General features: G+C 45.4%; 1 protein-coding gene across 2 annotated transcripts in view; it reads left to right on the forward strand.

Moving 5' to 3' along the window:
- Fhl2 (four and a half LIM domains 2) overlaps positions 1-18,254 on the forward strand; it is a 78,181-nt gene that overhangs the window by 36,499 nt on the left and 23,428 nt on the right. For both annotated transcript variants that reach the window (XM_006986062.4, XM_006986063.4), the window contains exon 2: positions 9,290-9,469. In XM_006986062.4, the coding sequence (XP_006986124.1) occupies positions 9,290-9,469 (180 nt within the window). The remainder of the gene's footprint in view (positions 1-9,289; positions 9,470-18,254) is intronic.

Consider the following 18,254-nt stretch of genomic DNA (forward strand, 5'->3'; position numbering starts at 1 on the left):
ATCCTATTTTGGTGGGCTTTAGATGAGAAATTTGACATTTATTGGCTTTCATTATTGAATAAGCCAAGGATCATTCAGAAGATAGCACCCCCCTCCCCTTAAACGCAAAATGTATCTTAAAATTCTCAGAGTCAAGCTGAGATTTGTTTCCACTTTCAGGTTTTTTTTTTTTTTTTTTGGTTTTTCCGAGACAGGGTTTCTCTGTGTAGCTTTGCGCCTTTCCTGGAACTCACTTGGTAGCCCAGGCTGGCCTCGAACTCACAGAGATCCGCCTGCCTCTGCCTCCCGAGTGCTGGGATTAAAGGCGTACGCCACCACCGCCCAGCTCCACTTTCAGTTTTTTAAAGTTACTACTGTATATAACACACAATGCTCCACCTTGACCTCAGCCTTTAGGTGCACTATCCAATGAGGGGCTTGCTAAGTGAGTCAATAAGTATACACTTTATAATCTGAAGTGTTTGCAATCCAGATGGACAGAGGTTGGTCTCAAGTGGATTCTAGGTAGGTTGTTCTATTTTTTAGACACATTTAGATGCACGGGTATCATTTAAACTGATTCGCATCCCTTTCACTAGAATCTCTCCTTATACTAAGTCAGCTTAATTAGACTCACTTAGATTAGAGAGAACGGTGTTGAGGGAGCTGAGTTGGCCATCAGTGTCCAGGGGAAGACAAATCATGCCAGAGCAGATGTCCTCCAACCAGGTGCTGGTGCAAGAGTACTATGCCTCTGGGCTTGGGCGGAGTATCATTGATTACAAACACGACACCCACCAGGGGATTTTGCTGATCCCTGCAGCCCAGGTCTGGATCTGTCCATTTTTCTCAGGGCCTGGGAGTGTCTCCTGGCTGGCTTTTTGCTTCTTGACCTACTCAGGCTGCAGCCTGAACTATGCAGCTGCGTACTGGCTGGCTTCAGAGGCCAAGCACAGCAAGAAAGTTCTTCCTCCTGGGGGAGCCGCAAATTATCTGGAAGGAGGGATAAAAACAGTGTTGGAGAGAAAGCATAAAGACCTGGATCTATTGTTGGAGAGATCTCAATGGTGTCAGATGCCAAACCACAATTACTTTTGGGTGGATTGTACATACAAAGCATTCTACCTTTTCACTCTTGACCCTTGCCCACATTCCTACAAGATACTCTTCTTTAAGATGTATTTATTATTGTATGTCCATGAGCATTTTACCCACATGTATGTTTGCGCACTGTATCCGTGCCTGGTATCCAAAGAGGTCAGAAGAGGGCATCAGATCTCCTGGGGCTGGAATCACAGACGGTTGTGAAAATTCATGTGGGCGCTGGAAATCAAACCCGGATCCTCTGCAAGAGCATCGAATGCTCTTAACCACTGAGCAAACTCTCCAGCACTCTACTAAGGCTTTTTATGCATTTGCTCATCTATTCATTTTTCTGTTTGTTCTATACTTATTTACAAAGGCCCTGTGTGTGCTCCCTGCTGGAGAGGTCTTCATGACATATGATGCTCCTGCCCAATATTTTGGTTGAGTGGCACAGACAGTCATGTAGTGACTAGAGAAGCACTGTGTTTTCTCACCCTATTCCTACAAAGAGCCCACAGCCAACTGACCAACTTCTTATTTTTTTTATTAGTGAATTGTGCCGAATTACTTCTTAGCATTGAGATTTCCTTCCTAAATCTGTGACAACATTCAAAGATCAGCACAGTGAGAGCCAGATCCAGTAGCCCATGCCTAAAATCCCAGCTCTCTGGAGTCACAGGCATGAGGAATGAATGCATGTTTAAGGTCAGTCTGGGCTGCACAACAAGACCCTGTCCTTCATGACTGAACAAATGAAAGAAAGAGTGAAGGGATATCAACTTTGTCCCAACCTGGCTGAATGTAGTTTCTTCTATATGTCTTGTGGTTGGGTCTCCAGAAGGGTCACAGGTTTCTCCTTAGATATGGCTACATGAGGAGAGCCGTAGACAGTAAGATCAATATACATGAAACGTGATTGGCATCACTTGGGATCTGAGTGGGCCCTTCTAGGGTTAGTAAAAATACACAGGTAAAAGAAGTATTGAGAAGGGTGTTTACTGGGGACTCTTTCTTTGTATGGTGGCCCACCTTATTTCACAAGGATTGACCTGAAACTCAGAGACCTAGGCCAATAGGCCAATAAAAGGTTTTCTACCATCCCAGCCCCTGCCTCAGACTGTCGAGAAAATCTTTCTCATTTAAGCAGAAAAGCAAGAGAAGAGCTCTCTGGCTACAGGTCCATCTCTCACCTTCCTTTCTCTCTTTCATCCCTCCCTCCCTCCTTCTCCTTTCTAGCTGCTTTTCATGTTTCTCTTCTCTCTTTGTGGCTCTGACACCTCTCTGTGCGAAAATTTATAAACAGAACTGCATTTGTGAGCCTGTTGGCTTGTGTAGGCTTTGTCGTTTTTTTTTCTTTCTCTTTTCTTTTTTTTTTTTTAACAGTAGTTGAGCCCTAGGTAACCTTGTTCCATTGACCTCTGAACCTTTATTTTGCAAGAGCCAGGAAGCTGGCTGAGGGCAGACACAGAGGTCAAAACCCTTGTCCCCAGTGCAGACCCCTGAGCTTTCCTGGACCCATGCTTCTCCCCATGCAGGTAGCTGAGTCTGGCCTCCTGTCTGGGCCCTAAAATCCAGCTCCTTCAAATACCCTGGTTGCTCACAGCTGGAGGGGAATGACATCAGAGGATGATTTAATCCTGGGAAGGTTGAGAAGTCTGGTAGCCTGTAATTTAGATTTGATTCAGTCAGCAGGCACACCTCACATTCAGGTGTCTCCCTGCATGCCCTTACTCAATCCTTTCAGCATTCCTGTGCAATTGGTAATGGGCAGGAATTATATATAGCCTGATGGGAGGGAGGAGAGTTCAGAAATGACAAATTGATTGTACACAGTTGAGTGAGAAACTCCCTGTCTCTTTTGGGGGGGCGGGGGTGGGGTTGAGACAGGATTTCTCTGTGTAGCTTTGTGCCTTTCCTGGAACTCTCTTTGGTGACCAGGCCGGCCTCAAACTCACAGAGATCTGCCTGCCTCTGCCTTCCGAGTGCTGGGATTAAAGGCATGCGCCACCACCGCCCGGTGAAACTTCCTGTCTTGATCACTATTCTATTGCTGTGAAGAGACACCATGACCAAGGTCACTCTTACAAAAGAAATCATTTAACGGAGAGCTTGGTCCATTACCATCATGGCCATGAGCATGGTGGCATGCAGGCAGATATGGTGCTGGAGAAGTAGCTGAGAGTCCTGCATCCTGATCTATAGGCAGAGAGAGACAGAGAGAGTCTGGGCTTAGCATGAACTTTTGAAACCTCAAAGCCTACCCCCAGTGACACAGTTTCTCCAAAAAGGCCACACCTCCTAGTCCTTCAAATCCTTTCAAAGCGTTCTATTCCCTGGTGACTAAGCAGTCAAACATGTGAGCCTATGGGGGCCATTCTTGTTCAAACTACCTCACTCACCTACTTGTATGTTTGGAAAGATGTTTTGGAATGTAAAGGGCAAGGGTATGGATTAGTGGTAGAGTCCTTATCCAACATATGCAAAGCCCTGGGTTTGAGCCTTGACCCTAGGTGGAGTGTGTGTGTGTGTGGGGGGGGGAACGGGGAGCACCACAAACAAAAACTAGACTCTGTCAGTCAGCATGGTATCGTTCTTAGCAGGCATTGCTCCTATTTTGTCTCCCCCAGTTTTACATGACAAAGTCATTTCCACGCAGTAAACATTCTCTACTCAGTGCCATGCAGATTTTGGGAAATGGTGTGTGAAATCTTGCTGCTACAGGGAATACCACAGTCAGCAAACCAGGCATACAACTCCTCCTTGCCTTGACCCTTGGCTGTCTTTTTGGCTGAACCTCCCCCTCCCTGCCCCATCTGCTTATGGTCCATCTTCCTGATATGTGTATGTCCAGTGCTGTTTCATAGTCCACGGTGTGGCCTTCTGCACCCTTGCCTGCAGCATGCATGACCTGACCATCCTTCTCAGCACAAGTGCCTCCCCTCCAGCCAGCCAGTTTGGTACTGCTGGAGGTAGCTCTTGCTAAAGACCGTGGGTCTCCACTGAGCTCCTAGCCTGGAGCTTTGGAAATCGACACAGGGCTTTCCTCTATACCACCAGTTCCTCTCTCATCTTTGCAGCCCCAATCCCTTGTCTGACATCCAGTACATCATTCCAGCTTCTCCGATCATTTTTGAGTGAATGAAAGAACAACCAGGTATTCTGTAGGATTTAAAAATGAAAATTTACAGGGAATTTCTAATATAACACGATGGATGTCTTTCCTCATGAAGCATGACATAAAGTCCCTCATTAGCAAAGCAGATAACTGTCAGTCTCAAAAAAGATGGCTGAAGATGAGTGTGTCGCTTTAAACATGCATGTTTTCAAAAAGAATATTCTGGGGCTGCAGATGTAACTTGATGATAAGCACATGCTTCTATGTCAATGACCAGCCTCCAACATAAAAATAAAAAGCATGAATGGGTTTTAAAAGCTCCTTGTAACAGTGAGGCAAGCCCCTCTAAGCTCTTGGATTACCTTGGGGATTGTTGATTCTGACACGAGGACACCTATCAAGGCATTGCATGTTTTCTCTCAGAGATGGGACCTAGATTTAAATATATACATATATTCATACACACACACACACACACACACACACACACACACACACACGCACGCACGCACGCACGCACGCACGCACACGCACGCATAGGGAGACTATTTGAGGGGAGTAAAGGGACCAGAGAGGAAAGGGAAAAGGGAAATTGGTGCTTGCCAAATACAAGCAAAGATATACATATATGAAAATGTCATAAATAAGTCCGTTATTGGATCAAAGACCTTAATGTAAGACCAGAAACTATGGAAGAAAACACTTCAAGATACAGGCATAGGTAAAGACTTTCTGAATAAAACTCTAGTCACTCTGAAAATGAGGCCAACAGTTGACAAATAGAACCTCATGGAACTGAGAAGCTTCTGCAGAGACAAGAAAACAGCTAATGGAGCAAAGAGACAGCATACAGAATGGGATAAAAATCTTCATCATACCTCTGACCAAGGATTAATACCTAGAATATACAAATAATCTTTAAAAATCTAAACAACCAGAAATCAAACAATCCAATCGGTAAGAAGACCAGCAAAATGAATAGTCAGCCCGTTCTTAAAAGATAGAACACCAATGGCCAGCAAGCATGAAAAAAGTTCTGCCTCAGTACAGAGAAACACAAATCAAAACTCCATTGGAATTCCGTCTCCCTCCAGTCACAAGGGCAGTCACTAAGACAACAGTTAACAACAAATGCTGACGAGGGTGTAGACAAAAGGGAACCCTTATGCATTGCTGGTGCAAATGTAAACTAGTCCAGCTACTGTGGACATCAGTATAGAGGGTCCTCAGAAAACTAAAAATAAATCTCCCATGTGATCTAGTTATGCCACTTTTAGACATTTACCCACAGGACTCCAACTCTATATATCACAGAGATGCTTGCACATCAGTACATATATACCTATATAAAATGTCATTTAACACAGCACCATGTACAGTGAATTTATACTCTAAAAAAACCCTACAAAATGATAAAGATAAGTAGACAAATGAATGATGGTGATACCTGGAGTGAGAAGACCCTGGATTTGATCCTTAACCACCACCCCTGAAATTCAGGAAGTTATTTAGCACCTCCATACTCCTTACCTAATGACCCCCATGGGCTCACGTTTTGAACATTTGCTGTGTTTGAACATTTGGTCCCCAAGTACTGGTGGTGTTGTTTGGGAAGATTATAAAACCTTCAGGAGATGGAGTCTTGCTGGAAGAAGTGGGTCACTGAAGGTTGAGCTTAAAGTTATTCAAACTGGTTCCCACCCCTCTTCCCCTTCTCTTTTTCACCTCCCCCATCCCCACACCCCGGACTCTCTCTCTCTCTCTCTCTCTCTCTCTCTCTCTCTCTCTCTCTCTCTCTCTCTCTCTCTTTCTCTCTCTCTCTGTTTCCTGGCTGCAAATGCAACATGAGCAGCTAATCTCCCACTCTGGCCCACAGGCTTCTGCCTCCATGTTGAGCTGCGTCCCCCTTGAATCATAGGTCAAAATAAACCCTCTCCCCTGAAAACTGCTTTTTGTACCAACAACGGAAAAAAACGTAACTATTAAACTCCTTCATTTTCTAGATTCTAGTTTACACAACATGACAGTGAAGGGGGACACATAAGCACACTTCTAAAATAACGATGGTCTCAAATTCTGGGGTTTTCTTCCTTCTCCAACTAGGGAAGAGCCAACTTGTTAGGAATTATCAGAGATGAATACAAAGATGCCTATGGTTGTCTGTCTCAAGTACTGAAAACCTCTGAAAGACATCTACATCACAAAAAATAGGACCTCACATGTTAAAAATTATAGTTACTGAGCTAGTCATAGGTGAAAAATATACATTTTATTTTGAAAAATGATCCACGTTAATCATCAGAAAAGCAGGCTTCTAGTTACTTACTGCTATGGCTTCCTGTTGTTAATGTGTATTTTTTTTTGTTTAGTATTAGTATATTCACAGGAATACTTACCAAATCACTGAAGTAAATATGACATATATGTAAGTAAAGTTTTTTAAAAACTAAAAGAGAAATCTATTATTTTGTATGTTTATAAAAATTAATTTGCCAGGTGGTGGTGGTGGTGCACATTCTTAATCCTAGTACTTGGGAGGCAAAGGTAGGGGAATCTTTATGAGTCTGAGGCTAGCCTGCACAAAGTGAATTCCAGGAGAACCAAAGCTGTTACACAGAGAAAGCCTTTTTCGAGAAACCAAATCATCATCATCATCATCATCATCATCATCATCATATTTTAAAGAGAGGACTTCACTATTGTATGTCTTACTATGCCAGAGCTGTTACACAGAGAAAGCCTTTCTTGAGAAACCAAATAATGATGGTGATGATGATGATGATGATAATTTAAAGAGAGGACTTCACTGTTGTCTTACTATGTCCCTAACTAGTGAGAGTAGTTCCTAACTTGCCTTACACTAATTGGTTGAGGCAGGAGACAGGAGTGGCCTCTTAGAAAATATAAGGAACAAGGCAGAATGAATCCAACCATCATGAGAAAGGATTCCATGGAAATGGGGCCAAAGGCATCATCTCTGTTAGACCTCCAGAGCAGAATGTAGCTGCTGCATCATCCCTGCTGGGGACTTGGGGTCAACGATGGCGATATTTGGCACGGGATGGCCTTATACTTTGAACAGATGTAGATTCTCAGAGGTTACACCCTTAGATATTTCTTTCTCTCCATACTCGACCGATAGAGTCAGATGAGGTGGAAAACACATGCATCATGACCAGAGTAAGAAGCATGTACCTCTCCCCGGCATCAGATACAGACATGCTATTTATGCAGAAAGCCGCATAGCTTGTAAGATAGCCTCCTTCCCGCAGAAGGGCTGGTGCTTGTCTAAACTCAGAACCTCCTTTCCAGATCAGTTGACTTTCCTAGGTGACTCTCGGGAGAGCCCACGAGAGACTCCTCTTTTTTCATCATCATTTCTGAATTACGATTTTTCCATCCATAAAATGAGGTCGATGTTTTAGATCATCTGGGGAGTAGTTTTCCAGCTTTCACAGTCCCCTGATTAATAGTTAGCTCGCTCTCCGTTGTCCCTCTGTTTGTGTGAACAGAATAGGCAGTGATCTCACTCCACTGCTAAACGGCAAAGTTTAATGGAAAAACATATATGTTGGAAGGCTGACTCCCCCCTGGGATGAAATAAGTGAGCAGGCACTTTCAAGGCCAATAACTGAAGACTTAAGGAAAAGCATGAAGTCATCTGCCAGTGTAGCTGCTACAGACCCAGATAGCTTAAGCAAAAACGGTATTCATATCTCGTCTTTCGGAAAAATAACTCAAGCACTCAAGAGCCTCATCTCGGGATGCTATCACAGGAATGTCCAGACAGTTTTCTTTAACTCCGGGAAGGGCAATTTAGAAGGAAGTAGCTTGCCACATGTGTCCAGCTGCGTGTTTTGTGCTCTTGGAAGCAAATTATTCTATAAACACAGACATAGACCAATAACAAAAGCTATAGTCACGGCAACCTTGTGTACACAAGGTATCAAATTAATAGCTACTATCAAATTTACTGTAATCATAAACCAGACAGCAATGTTGTACTTGCCTCAGAGAGCCAAATTCTGGGAGTTGACCCTCAAATGACTTAAAGTGACTGGAAACTGAGTTGAGTTTGCTTAGAGTTTGTGAAATACTGCTTAGTCACCCAGCTAGCCGGTGTGCCTCTTAATGACTGGTAAAACTTTTCACTTTTAACATATTAGTTATTGCCAGTTAAAAATTTCCTGGAAAAAAAAAATCAAGTCTAAAATTTCAATGTACCGAAGCCTTTGTTCGCGCCATTATTCCCAGAATGGGCTTTTTGTATCCAAACTAGTCCTAACATGATTTTTAGGGATGATAGCTTAAGGTTGGGGGGAGGTGAAAATCAGTCACTTCCTTTCCTCCACCAACAGAACCTCTCTTTCTCTTGACACTGCATACTCATCTTGGAAAAATGCAACGTGTCTGGCATGGAGACGCATTCCTGTTCCCCCTTTGCAACGCTTGAGGTGTCTTCTGGAAAGTCATTGAATGTAGTCACTGCATTCCCAACTGTGCGCTAATCCCTGTTCTTGGAACCAAGCCTTCCTCTTCCTCTTTATCCTGCTCTCCCGGTACCTGAAGAGCTGAAGGAGGGAGGGAGACCTTTTCATCCAGGGGAAATGACTCCCTAAAGGAAGTTGGCGGTTTTTCGTCTACGTTGTACTTCCCAGTGTAGGTTCAGGTCAAGGTCAAGACTCTCCTGGCCTCTGACTACAGAATTCCCTGTCAGATACCCTTGCCTTGGACCACCATGCTTTTCTTCCTATTCATAAAGCAGAGCACATGGAAAATCTTTTTATAGAGATAGACATATTGTTTCTGTGCCTGCCTTTCTATTTTGAGGGCAGAGAGGTGAGGCAGGGTCAGGCACTGGAAGCCTACCCATAGCTAGGGTAAAGCGGAGGTGCTGCTGCTTTTTCTGGAATCCGACATTCGGATCCAGTCAGTAATGACTGCTTGAATTCATGGAGTGCCTGGAAACACAAAACTCCTCCAGCTAAAAAAGTGTTGCACTGGAAATCCTGAGCATTGAACGTCGCGTCCGATTCATTGCCTTCGTGGGCAGGGGACGCGGAGGGTTCCTGAGTCTGAAGTGTGGGTTTTTTTCCTCCTTTTTCACAGGTTGCTGTAGAGTCGGGGGTCAACATGACTGAACGCTTTGACTGCCACCATTGCAACGAGTCTCTGTACGGCAAGAAGTACATCTTGAAGGAGGAGAACCCGCACTGCGTGGCCTGCTTCGAGGAGCTCTACGCCAACACGTGTGAGGAGTGTGGCACACCCATTGGCTGCGACTGCAAGGTAGCTGTGGGCTGGCTCTTGACCACTCTCCCTGCCCCTCCCCATCCCCCCTACCCTCCAGGCCTTCCCAAGACCAAACTACTTCTTGGCATCCTGGACCCTATCTCCTCGTAGGCTCTGTCTAAGAAAGTCCCCTTTGGTGGCCTTGAATTCTTACGAGGCTGGGCAGAGCTGTTTTCTCCACGATCCAGTCCCTGCCCATCCGGTGAGCGCCTTTCCAGGCTGTCTGGTTGGTGTTCTAAGTCCACTCTCCCGGTGCTGGTTACTAGGGCCCTTATCTAGCCCCACCCTTCCAGGCAATGGGAAAGCCTTCTCCTGCCCCTGCTGTTTGCCTCTTGGTGACTAACAGGGAACAGGTGCTGCTTAGTAAATATTTGAGGAGCGAATGTATAGATGCATTATCTAGTCAGCCCCCTAGATAAATGGACCCAGAAAAGCAGCCACCTCCTTGGGGTATGGTGGACTCTTTTCCCTTGGGGTAGAAGAGTGGGGTTTGTGTTTTGTTTATACAACAAAGGAACCAGCAGCTTCCCACAGACAGCACAGCATGGGGTGACAGAAGCGTCTTCATTCCTGCTCATTGGCCAGTGATGAAAGGTCACACATAGCCTAACCTGGGTCCCACAATGGAGGGTCTGTCTTAGCTTTCCATCTACGTGACAACGTACCAGAGACTATCAACTCCTAAGGAAAAGTTTCATTTGCCTCACAGTTCTTGGGTAGCTGGCATTGTCACCTTGGGGCAGCACACCATGGCAGGAGCATGAGACTGAGAAAGCCTCTCCCCTCCTGGTAAGAAATAGGAAAGGCCTAAGGCCCCAATATTCCCCTCAGGGGCACATCCCCAGTGACATCCCCCACCCCAGGCTCCACTTCCTGAAGGTCCTACCACCTCTTAGCAGCACCAAGCTAGACACCAAGGTTTTAACACATAGACCTTTGGGGGGACATCTCAGACCCCAGCTATAGTGGGGTCCATGCAAGATTCTTGATATCTTTACCTGCAAAAAACCCTCCTAGAACACACTAGAAAAGTTCTTCAAGTGATTGCCACCCCCACAGCCACAGAACTGATTACTGAATGGAGCCACTTCAGAGTCCCTAGGGGATTCCCTAGGGTCTCAAAGGAAACTTGTGGCCTTGTCCTGTCTAATTTCTGCTATCAGTACTTTATATTCCATTGGGATTTCTACCCAATGGAATATAATACCAATTGGGATTGCCACTCTCTTCCGTGACTATAAAAATCAATCTGTAACTTCTGACTGACTGACTCAGGCTCTGTCTGTAGTAGAAACATTCAGGCATGTCCAGTGCATGCCCCTTGCTCATTCTTTTATCATCGGTCTCCTAGAAAAGAGTAGCCAAATGGGTGTGCCGGTAATTTCAGTTGCTAGGCATCGAAGCGTTGAGGAAGGATTTCCATCGGGGACAGAAATGAAGGACGTGGACCTGGGCCACTCAAAGCCAAGCTGCAGCCAGGTAGCTTCAGCTTCAGAACAGGAGTGCTGTGTGGAGTGTTAGAGGGAACTTATCAGTTGTGTCACACAGATGATTAAAAAGGCCCAGAGGTTTGACTACCGCGAGCAAACAGCTGACCTGAGCCATCTCGAATTGCATTTCCTCCCTTCTCCAGTTCTTGCTAGTGTATGCTGTGTTCCGGGTGGTAAGTGTTTTACTCAGCTTCCCATCATGGTAGCATAGATCATTAGCTTAGAGAGAGTCATTTAGGCTCCTAGCTGTAGAGGGGTCCCTCCACGATTGGATGGGCACACCACTTTTGTTGAGGCCTGTGCCACGGCGACCCATCATGGTAGATGCACATGGAAAAACAAAACTGCTTACTCTGTAACCTGAGAAACAAAGTGGGAAGGAGGCAGGAGCCAGGGTCTCACAACCCCCTTTTCAGGGCACACCCCAACCATCTAAGGGCCTCTCTATCTTCTAAAGGTTCCACAGCCTCCCAATAGCTCCTGGTTGGGAACTAAACCTTTACGACATAGGACTTTGGAGGAAACCTGAGATCCAGACAGTAGCAATCTCTCCAATTATTTAATAGGCCAAGTATTCTAACACAGCTGCCAGACAGTCTCATGCCTTTCTGTTGAGTTTCAACCAGCTACTTGACCCCTCTGTGCTCCTGTCCACATCTGTAAAATGGAAGATCAGGTGTCTGCTGAGTGGGGTTATGGTGATAAGTGTCCTTACACAGAGTCTCCACCGTGAATGGCAGCTGCCATGTTGTAAGCCCCATGCTTCCGCTTTTCCTCCAATTCCTTTTCCATTCTTTCTGTGATGCTCTCGCTAACACACGCCTCTCACAAGCCTCGCCCTCTCTATCCATTTTCGTGACGGACATATCAGTAAAAAATGTCAGTGTGGAAGACAACCCCGTAGACTGAGACACAAAGAAGTAGTTTATAAAAACCGTTTCTGGGGAAGAAAGAGTTAAGTTGGCGAGAGGTCTACATACTGTTCTGATGACGAATGCCAGTGTAAAGGAAATATTGTGCATATCTGGGCCTAGTCATCCCTGACCGGTGGCCGAAGTAAAAACAAGACAAGAGTCACTTATCATTTCTCCAGAATGATTTCATGGAAAGACCCCAAAAGCCAGTCTTCCTTCCAAAGACATTTTATGCACAAATAAACAAGAGTTTCTACCGAGGGGCCAAAGTCAACAAGCCTGCGGAAGGGGTCAAAAGCTAGTGCGCTGAACTTTTCAACCCACACACCAGCAACTGGAGATCCGTGGGTGTGGGTCCTGCCCCGTGATTTTCCTCATTTGGGAACAAAGAGACGCTGGGTTGAAGTGAGACTTTTGCACTGGAGGATTTACACTGGTTGCTGTGCTTTTCTTGAATGTCAAATGTAGTTGTCTAGTTGACTTTGTGAAGGAAGCGGTGACCAAAAAAAAAAAAAAAATGTTTCTGTGACATCAGGAAGTAAAGTAAAAAGTTGCAGCAGGAGGGTGGGGTTCTTAATTGAGCTAATGGCCACTCAGTCTTCTGTCTTCTTAAAGCAGTCCAGCCTCCATGGATGGCACTCAACTCTCCGGAAGACACGCTTCTGTGTAAAATTTTAAGATATATTCACGCCACTGGGAATCAGGCTAATTTTGAGGTACTGATTAAATTTTAAATGAGATAGATGAATTTTGAGAACCCATCCCTGTAGCCAGTATACATCTTTTCATTTAATTGTCCCGGGCAGCCACCTCGCTCTCTTCCTCTTCCCCATTCAGCCTCTCTTTGGAAATGCCATGATACCCAAGGCAAGGAGATCATTGATTCTGACAACCGGTGGAATAGCTGAGAAGTCACAATACAAATGTGATCTTATTGTCCTGCAATACTACATCCCTCTTAATTTTTCTTGGACACCTGTAGACAGTAGCACACAAAAAAATTGTACTGATTATAGGATTTGTTTTATCAACCTGAGTTCTGAACCTCAGAAAGTAAAGAAAAACAGACTTCTCATAGAGCACTATGCATCTGAAAAATTAATGCCCTTAACAAAGGGCCTCAGACTGAGCAGACTGAAGATTCCATGCATGTCTTTGCCAGGGAAGTCCTAATGCTGGGCAGGCTGTCATACCCCAGTGTACCTTGAGGGGGCGCTGTGATGAGAGCAGTAATAGTCATGCACCTGCTGTGTAGTTACTTGGCTCTGGCACTTGGAAATTACTCTGTTGCCTTATCTAGACCCCTCTAGGGCCCTCCCACTGATAAGGACGTTTTCATCCCATCATATGTAGAAGCCTCTGAGGCTTAGAAGAGTTGAAGGTCTTCCTGAGGGCTGGGATTAGGAAGCAGTAGTCATGGAAGGTTCCTAACCAACAAGCTATATGCTCCCTGCCCACCTGCACACAGCCTTGGCCATGGTCTTCAGGTCACATATGGTCTCTCAGTGGTCAGTCTTGTGAATAAGGGGTGTTTGCCTGACCTCTGCCAACTGTCTCCCTTGATGGAAAAGGTCCTTGGTTTTCTCCTGTCCAGTAGCAGTAAGTATGCTGCAGAAATGGTGCCGTAGTATTTGTTCTCTAGTTCCTGTCCAGCCTCCTGGTGCTACTGAGGCAGACTCACTGTATCCCCTGTCCCTGTCCACCACAGTATGCCAGTCACTGAAATAGTGAGCTTCCCAGTAGAGTTTATTCCACAAGCCTGTAGAGATGTAAGAGGAAGTTTCAGGTCCACTCCCGAGGACAAGGTTGGGATATTTATGGGTTAAACACGGAATAGACGATTATATCAAACATCCTCACCTGCAGACATCAAGGTCCATACTCGGGTGTTATCTCTACCTAACTAAAAGCTAATAATGACAGCAGGTGTGGCCTGGAGGGTTGATTCAAGAGCTCTGAGCACATTCATGGGCTACTCATTGGCTTTACTAGTTAATTAGGAGGGAAACATTGAAGTAATAATGGAATTAGTACAAATTCTTCTCTTCAGAATGCAATTTCTCAATGTGGGAAGGGGTTTTAAACAGAAACTCTAGGAGATCCTTGCTTGGGGGATTGCATGTGTGAGCTCTCAGGTAGACTCTGATTCTCATGTACCCAGGGGAGATCTAGATGCTCCTACTGTGTTCTAGAAAGTTCTTGCGCACCAGTAGAGTAGGGGGCTGTTAGGAGGAGGCCATTCTTCCTGCCAGCATGATGCAGACCTTGCCTGCAGCCCTTCTGGACCCGTCCATGCTAAGCGTGCTACTCCATTCTTTCTTTCATGGCCTCTTGCAAGCTTGATGCTTTCCCTTTGGAATGATTTTCAAGTTTTCTTTTTCTTTTGAAAATATGAGATTTTGTGTTGGGTGTGGTGGTTCATGCCTTTAATCCCAATACTCCAGAGGCAAAGGCAGGTGGATTTCTGCGAGATCAAAGCCATTCTGGTTTACATGGCAAATTCTAGGCCAGCCAAGGCCACCCTGTCTACAAAATAATAATAACAATACATTTTTAAAAATGTATCAAGTCAGTACTCTCCAAATCAGGATGCTTAAGTTCATTTTTTTATTATTATTATTATTATTATTATTATTATTATTATTATTATTATTACCTTGTGCTTGTGTGTGTGAACATAGGTATGTGTGGGTAGCTGTGTATTTGTGTAGGGGTTAGTTGACAACTCTCCAGGGAGTTAGTTTTCTTCTGGCTTATGGGACCCAGGGATCAGGCCTGCACACAAGTTTCTCTATCAGATGAACCATTGGCCTGATTTCTCAGGTTGTAACGAGCAAACCACCTTTCCAGATTTTTCCATGTAGAATCTGCCCACAGACTTTGTAATGGGCACAGGCATCACGGGTATAATAATTCTACTTGTCCCCTGGGTGCATGCCGGGATTCCTGGTGGACACCTGAGGTTGTGATTTGTACAAGTCCTAAAGTCAGCATGATAGCATGTCACCGCTGAGAGCTGCATAATCAATGTGACAAAAGAAGATTCGTGCCCCGTCTGGGACAAAGTGAAATGTCTTGAGATTTTTGTCACACTCCTCAGAATGTGTTGCAACTTAAAACTCAAGAATTGTTTATTTCTGGAGATTCACGTTAATAATTTTATATTGTGGTTGGCTTAGGTGTCTGAAAGTGTGGACGGTAAAATTGTAGTAAAGGGTGAGTATTGGATTTATTTGGACAACCTTTAAAATAAACACTGTATTTAAAGGAAATTTAATAAATCAGGCCCTTCAGGGTGATGAATAGAGCTGACTGACCGGGTTCTATCAGAAAGACCTGGAAGCTCAGAAGGTCCGACAGCATCCTTCAGTGGCATGCTCAAGGCAGGACCCTGGAGCAACTCTGCCTGGGTTTAGGCCTGGTTCCATCTTCAACAAGCTCTGGGACAGGAAGCGGCTCTGCCGCCTCTGAGTCCCCATTCCCATATCTGTCAAATGAGGGTGCTTATCTCACGGAACTGTCGGGGAAATTAGCAAACGTGAGGAAATTGGCCTTCTCTGGGACGTTGTGTGACAGCCATCTTTCCCCTGCTGTCCGCTCCTCCAGACTTCATTTGTAAGGACCCGAAAGGACACAGTAGACACAGGACCACCTAACAGTCTCAAAGCAGAACATCTTTTCAGCGCACTGGATGTAACTGATGAGCAAATCCACTTACACTCCGAAATCAGACAGCTTGAGAAGCAGTTAGTACGGGAAGCTGACAGCCAAGCGTCTCCTCAGTTAGGTAGAAGATCATGCAAAGGAGCCATGGGAAGGCAGCTGCCTTCAGTAGGGACCCTGCCGGTTAGAATTACCTCCAGCTGTGCAAAGGCCCTGGGGTGTCCCTTCAGATCACTGACTCTTCAGATTCTAGGGTTCAGCTGAAGTCCCAACAAGGGCATATTTGGAGGCAAGCAACAAGCACGTCCTAGATTGGAAATGTTCTCAAAGTGAAAACGGCGGTCTGAAAAGATGTGTTTGTGCTGTTCTTCCGCGTGTCTCAACATTTTACTGCCGTTGATGACCTTCCTGTGACCTCAAGATTAGCCCTGGTGGTTTTCTTTCTGTTTTTCTGGAAATTATAAAGGGTCTTTCCCCTTCTTTTTCCAATCCCTCTAGAAAACTTAATCTCTCTCTTGCCCTCCCTCCCTCCTTCCCCTGCCTCCTTTCCCTTTCTTCCCTCCCTCTCTGTCTGTCTCTCTGTCTGTCTCTGTCCCTGTCTCTGTCTCTGTCTCCCTCCGTCTCTCCCTCTCTCCAGTGCTGGGATGAGCATAGGGCTTCATGCGTGCTAAGCCAGTCCCAGCTGCCCCGCCCCTTAGCATCTAAGTGCTGTCATTGTCAATGCTCATGACGCAGTGTGGTCCTCGGTACCTGGAAGAGACTGGGTGCAGGGTCTCTTAGTAGTAAAACATGAAGATCAAGTCTCTTATAGAGAAGAGTATAGCATTTCCATGTAACTACACACGGTCTCCAGCATTCTGTAAACTCTCCCTAGGCTACTTGTGATACCCACCGCGGTATAGACACTACGTAAAGAATTGTTCTGTTGTTTTGTTTAGGGAATATTAGCCCCTCAAAGTGTGCATGTTCAATACAGATGAAGTTTTCGTTTCGAATCTTTTCCGTCTGTGGTTAATTGAACCTAAGGATTCAGAATCTGTGGATATTAGAGTCATTTGTACAAAACAAGATAGAAAAAAAAAATGAACTAGCCAACACTGGCATGGTGCTAATCACGAAAACTAAAGCTCTGTTTGGAGCTGTGAATCTGAGGAATGGAAAGATTACTTGGCACTGGGCCTTCATGATGAATATTTGGCATGTAATGTCAAGCATTGGTCAGCTCTGACCTAGCTATCGTCTCAGTTTTTGAGTGGCATTTTTGAACTGTCTCTGAGCCCCCAGGGAATCCTGGGACTAAGACCTTGTCTCGCACTAAGACTCAAGACACTGAAACCAAGCGGGCCTGGGAACCACTCTGTGCTCTGAAACAAGTGAAATGCGCAGTCTCGGGCACCGTCTTCTCACCACTTCCTGATTAGCACAGTAAGCAGTGAGATCCGCAGGAAGATGTGACCGGATCATCAAGTGATCGCAGAGCACAGCCTGAGAACCCCAAGGAAGAGCCCAGTGGCCTCAGAAGTGACGTGCGGCTTTGCATGAGTGAGTCTGAAAGAATTGCCTGAGGTTCTGGGTTGGCCAGAACTTTCACAGGCAGGTGAGAGGTGGGCAGAGCCTGCCCATGAGCCACATTTTGCCAGGGAGGAGAGAGATGGATGGAGGTATAAAAGGGTAGGACCGGAGCAAGCCAAGGCTGGGTGAGCATGTTGGAATCTATTTGGAAAGAGCTGATGCTGATGTACCACCTAAAAACAAACAGACAAAAATGGGACCGGAGTTTGGTTTGTTGAATCAGTGATGGTAGAAATCTGGGGGTGTGGATTGGGGGATGCTGGAGGAAACATAGCTTTGTGCATCCTTGCGTCAAATCTACTCATGCTTAAACATAAAGCCTTATCTCATAGGGTTATTGTATAGCTTGAAATAGGCAAGATGAATTTAGAAACATATTTTTAGAATATAAGGACCAAGGAAATTTTATAAGCACTATACAAAATTAGAGTGCCGGAATTCTTCCTGTGGGAGCTTTTAAGATGTTAAAATTTTTTAATGGGGTGTGGTGTCTCATGCCTGGAACCCTCGCACTGGGGAGGCTAAGAAAAGAGAATACTGAGTTTGAGTCTTGGCCTCTACAGTAAACTCAAAAACAAAAAAACACCAACAACAGCAACAAAAAACAAAACCAAGAGGACACAAGAATGAAAGAAATTCTGATTTTTGTTGCCATCTTCGTGTGGAAATTTAGTACCAGTGAGTGACGCTCGGGTCACCACTTCTATGACTGACTTTGAGCTGGCGTTCACTGAGCAGCCTCTACGCAACAGAAACTGCCAGAAGCGCTTTACATGTTTTAAGGCATTCTCCTGTCACAGCCAACAGCAGGCACCGTCCTCCTGGCTTTCCAGGGAGAAGTCTGAGGTTGAGAGGCTCAGGGTTCGCCCTCAGCCATGCCCCTGGTGTGTGGAGGATTGAGGGTCTGGCCCTTGGGCTCCTTAGTTGTTGAGTCTCCTGCTTCTGGGAGTACCCAGCCCATAACAGCACTCACCACGTAAAGTGGGTGACACCAGGCTCTCCTCCTGCCCGCACATCTCACATGCTCTGATGATGAGACAGAAAGGTCATCACCACCTCCAGCGGGAAGAGGGGAAGGACCAGTTCTGATCCTCCTGCCCACCCATCCAGGACCTGCCAACAACGGCTGTGCAACCCTGTTTA

This window comes from Peromyscus maniculatus, chromosome 21 (assembly GCF_049852395.1).
Source record: "Peromyscus maniculatus bairdii isolate BWxNUB_F1_BW_parent chromosome 21, HU_Pman_BW_mat_3.1, whole genome shotgun sequence".
In the NCBI taxonomy this organism is placed as follows: Eukaryota; Metazoa; Chordata; class Mammalia; order Rodentia; family Cricetidae; genus Peromyscus; species Peromyscus maniculatus.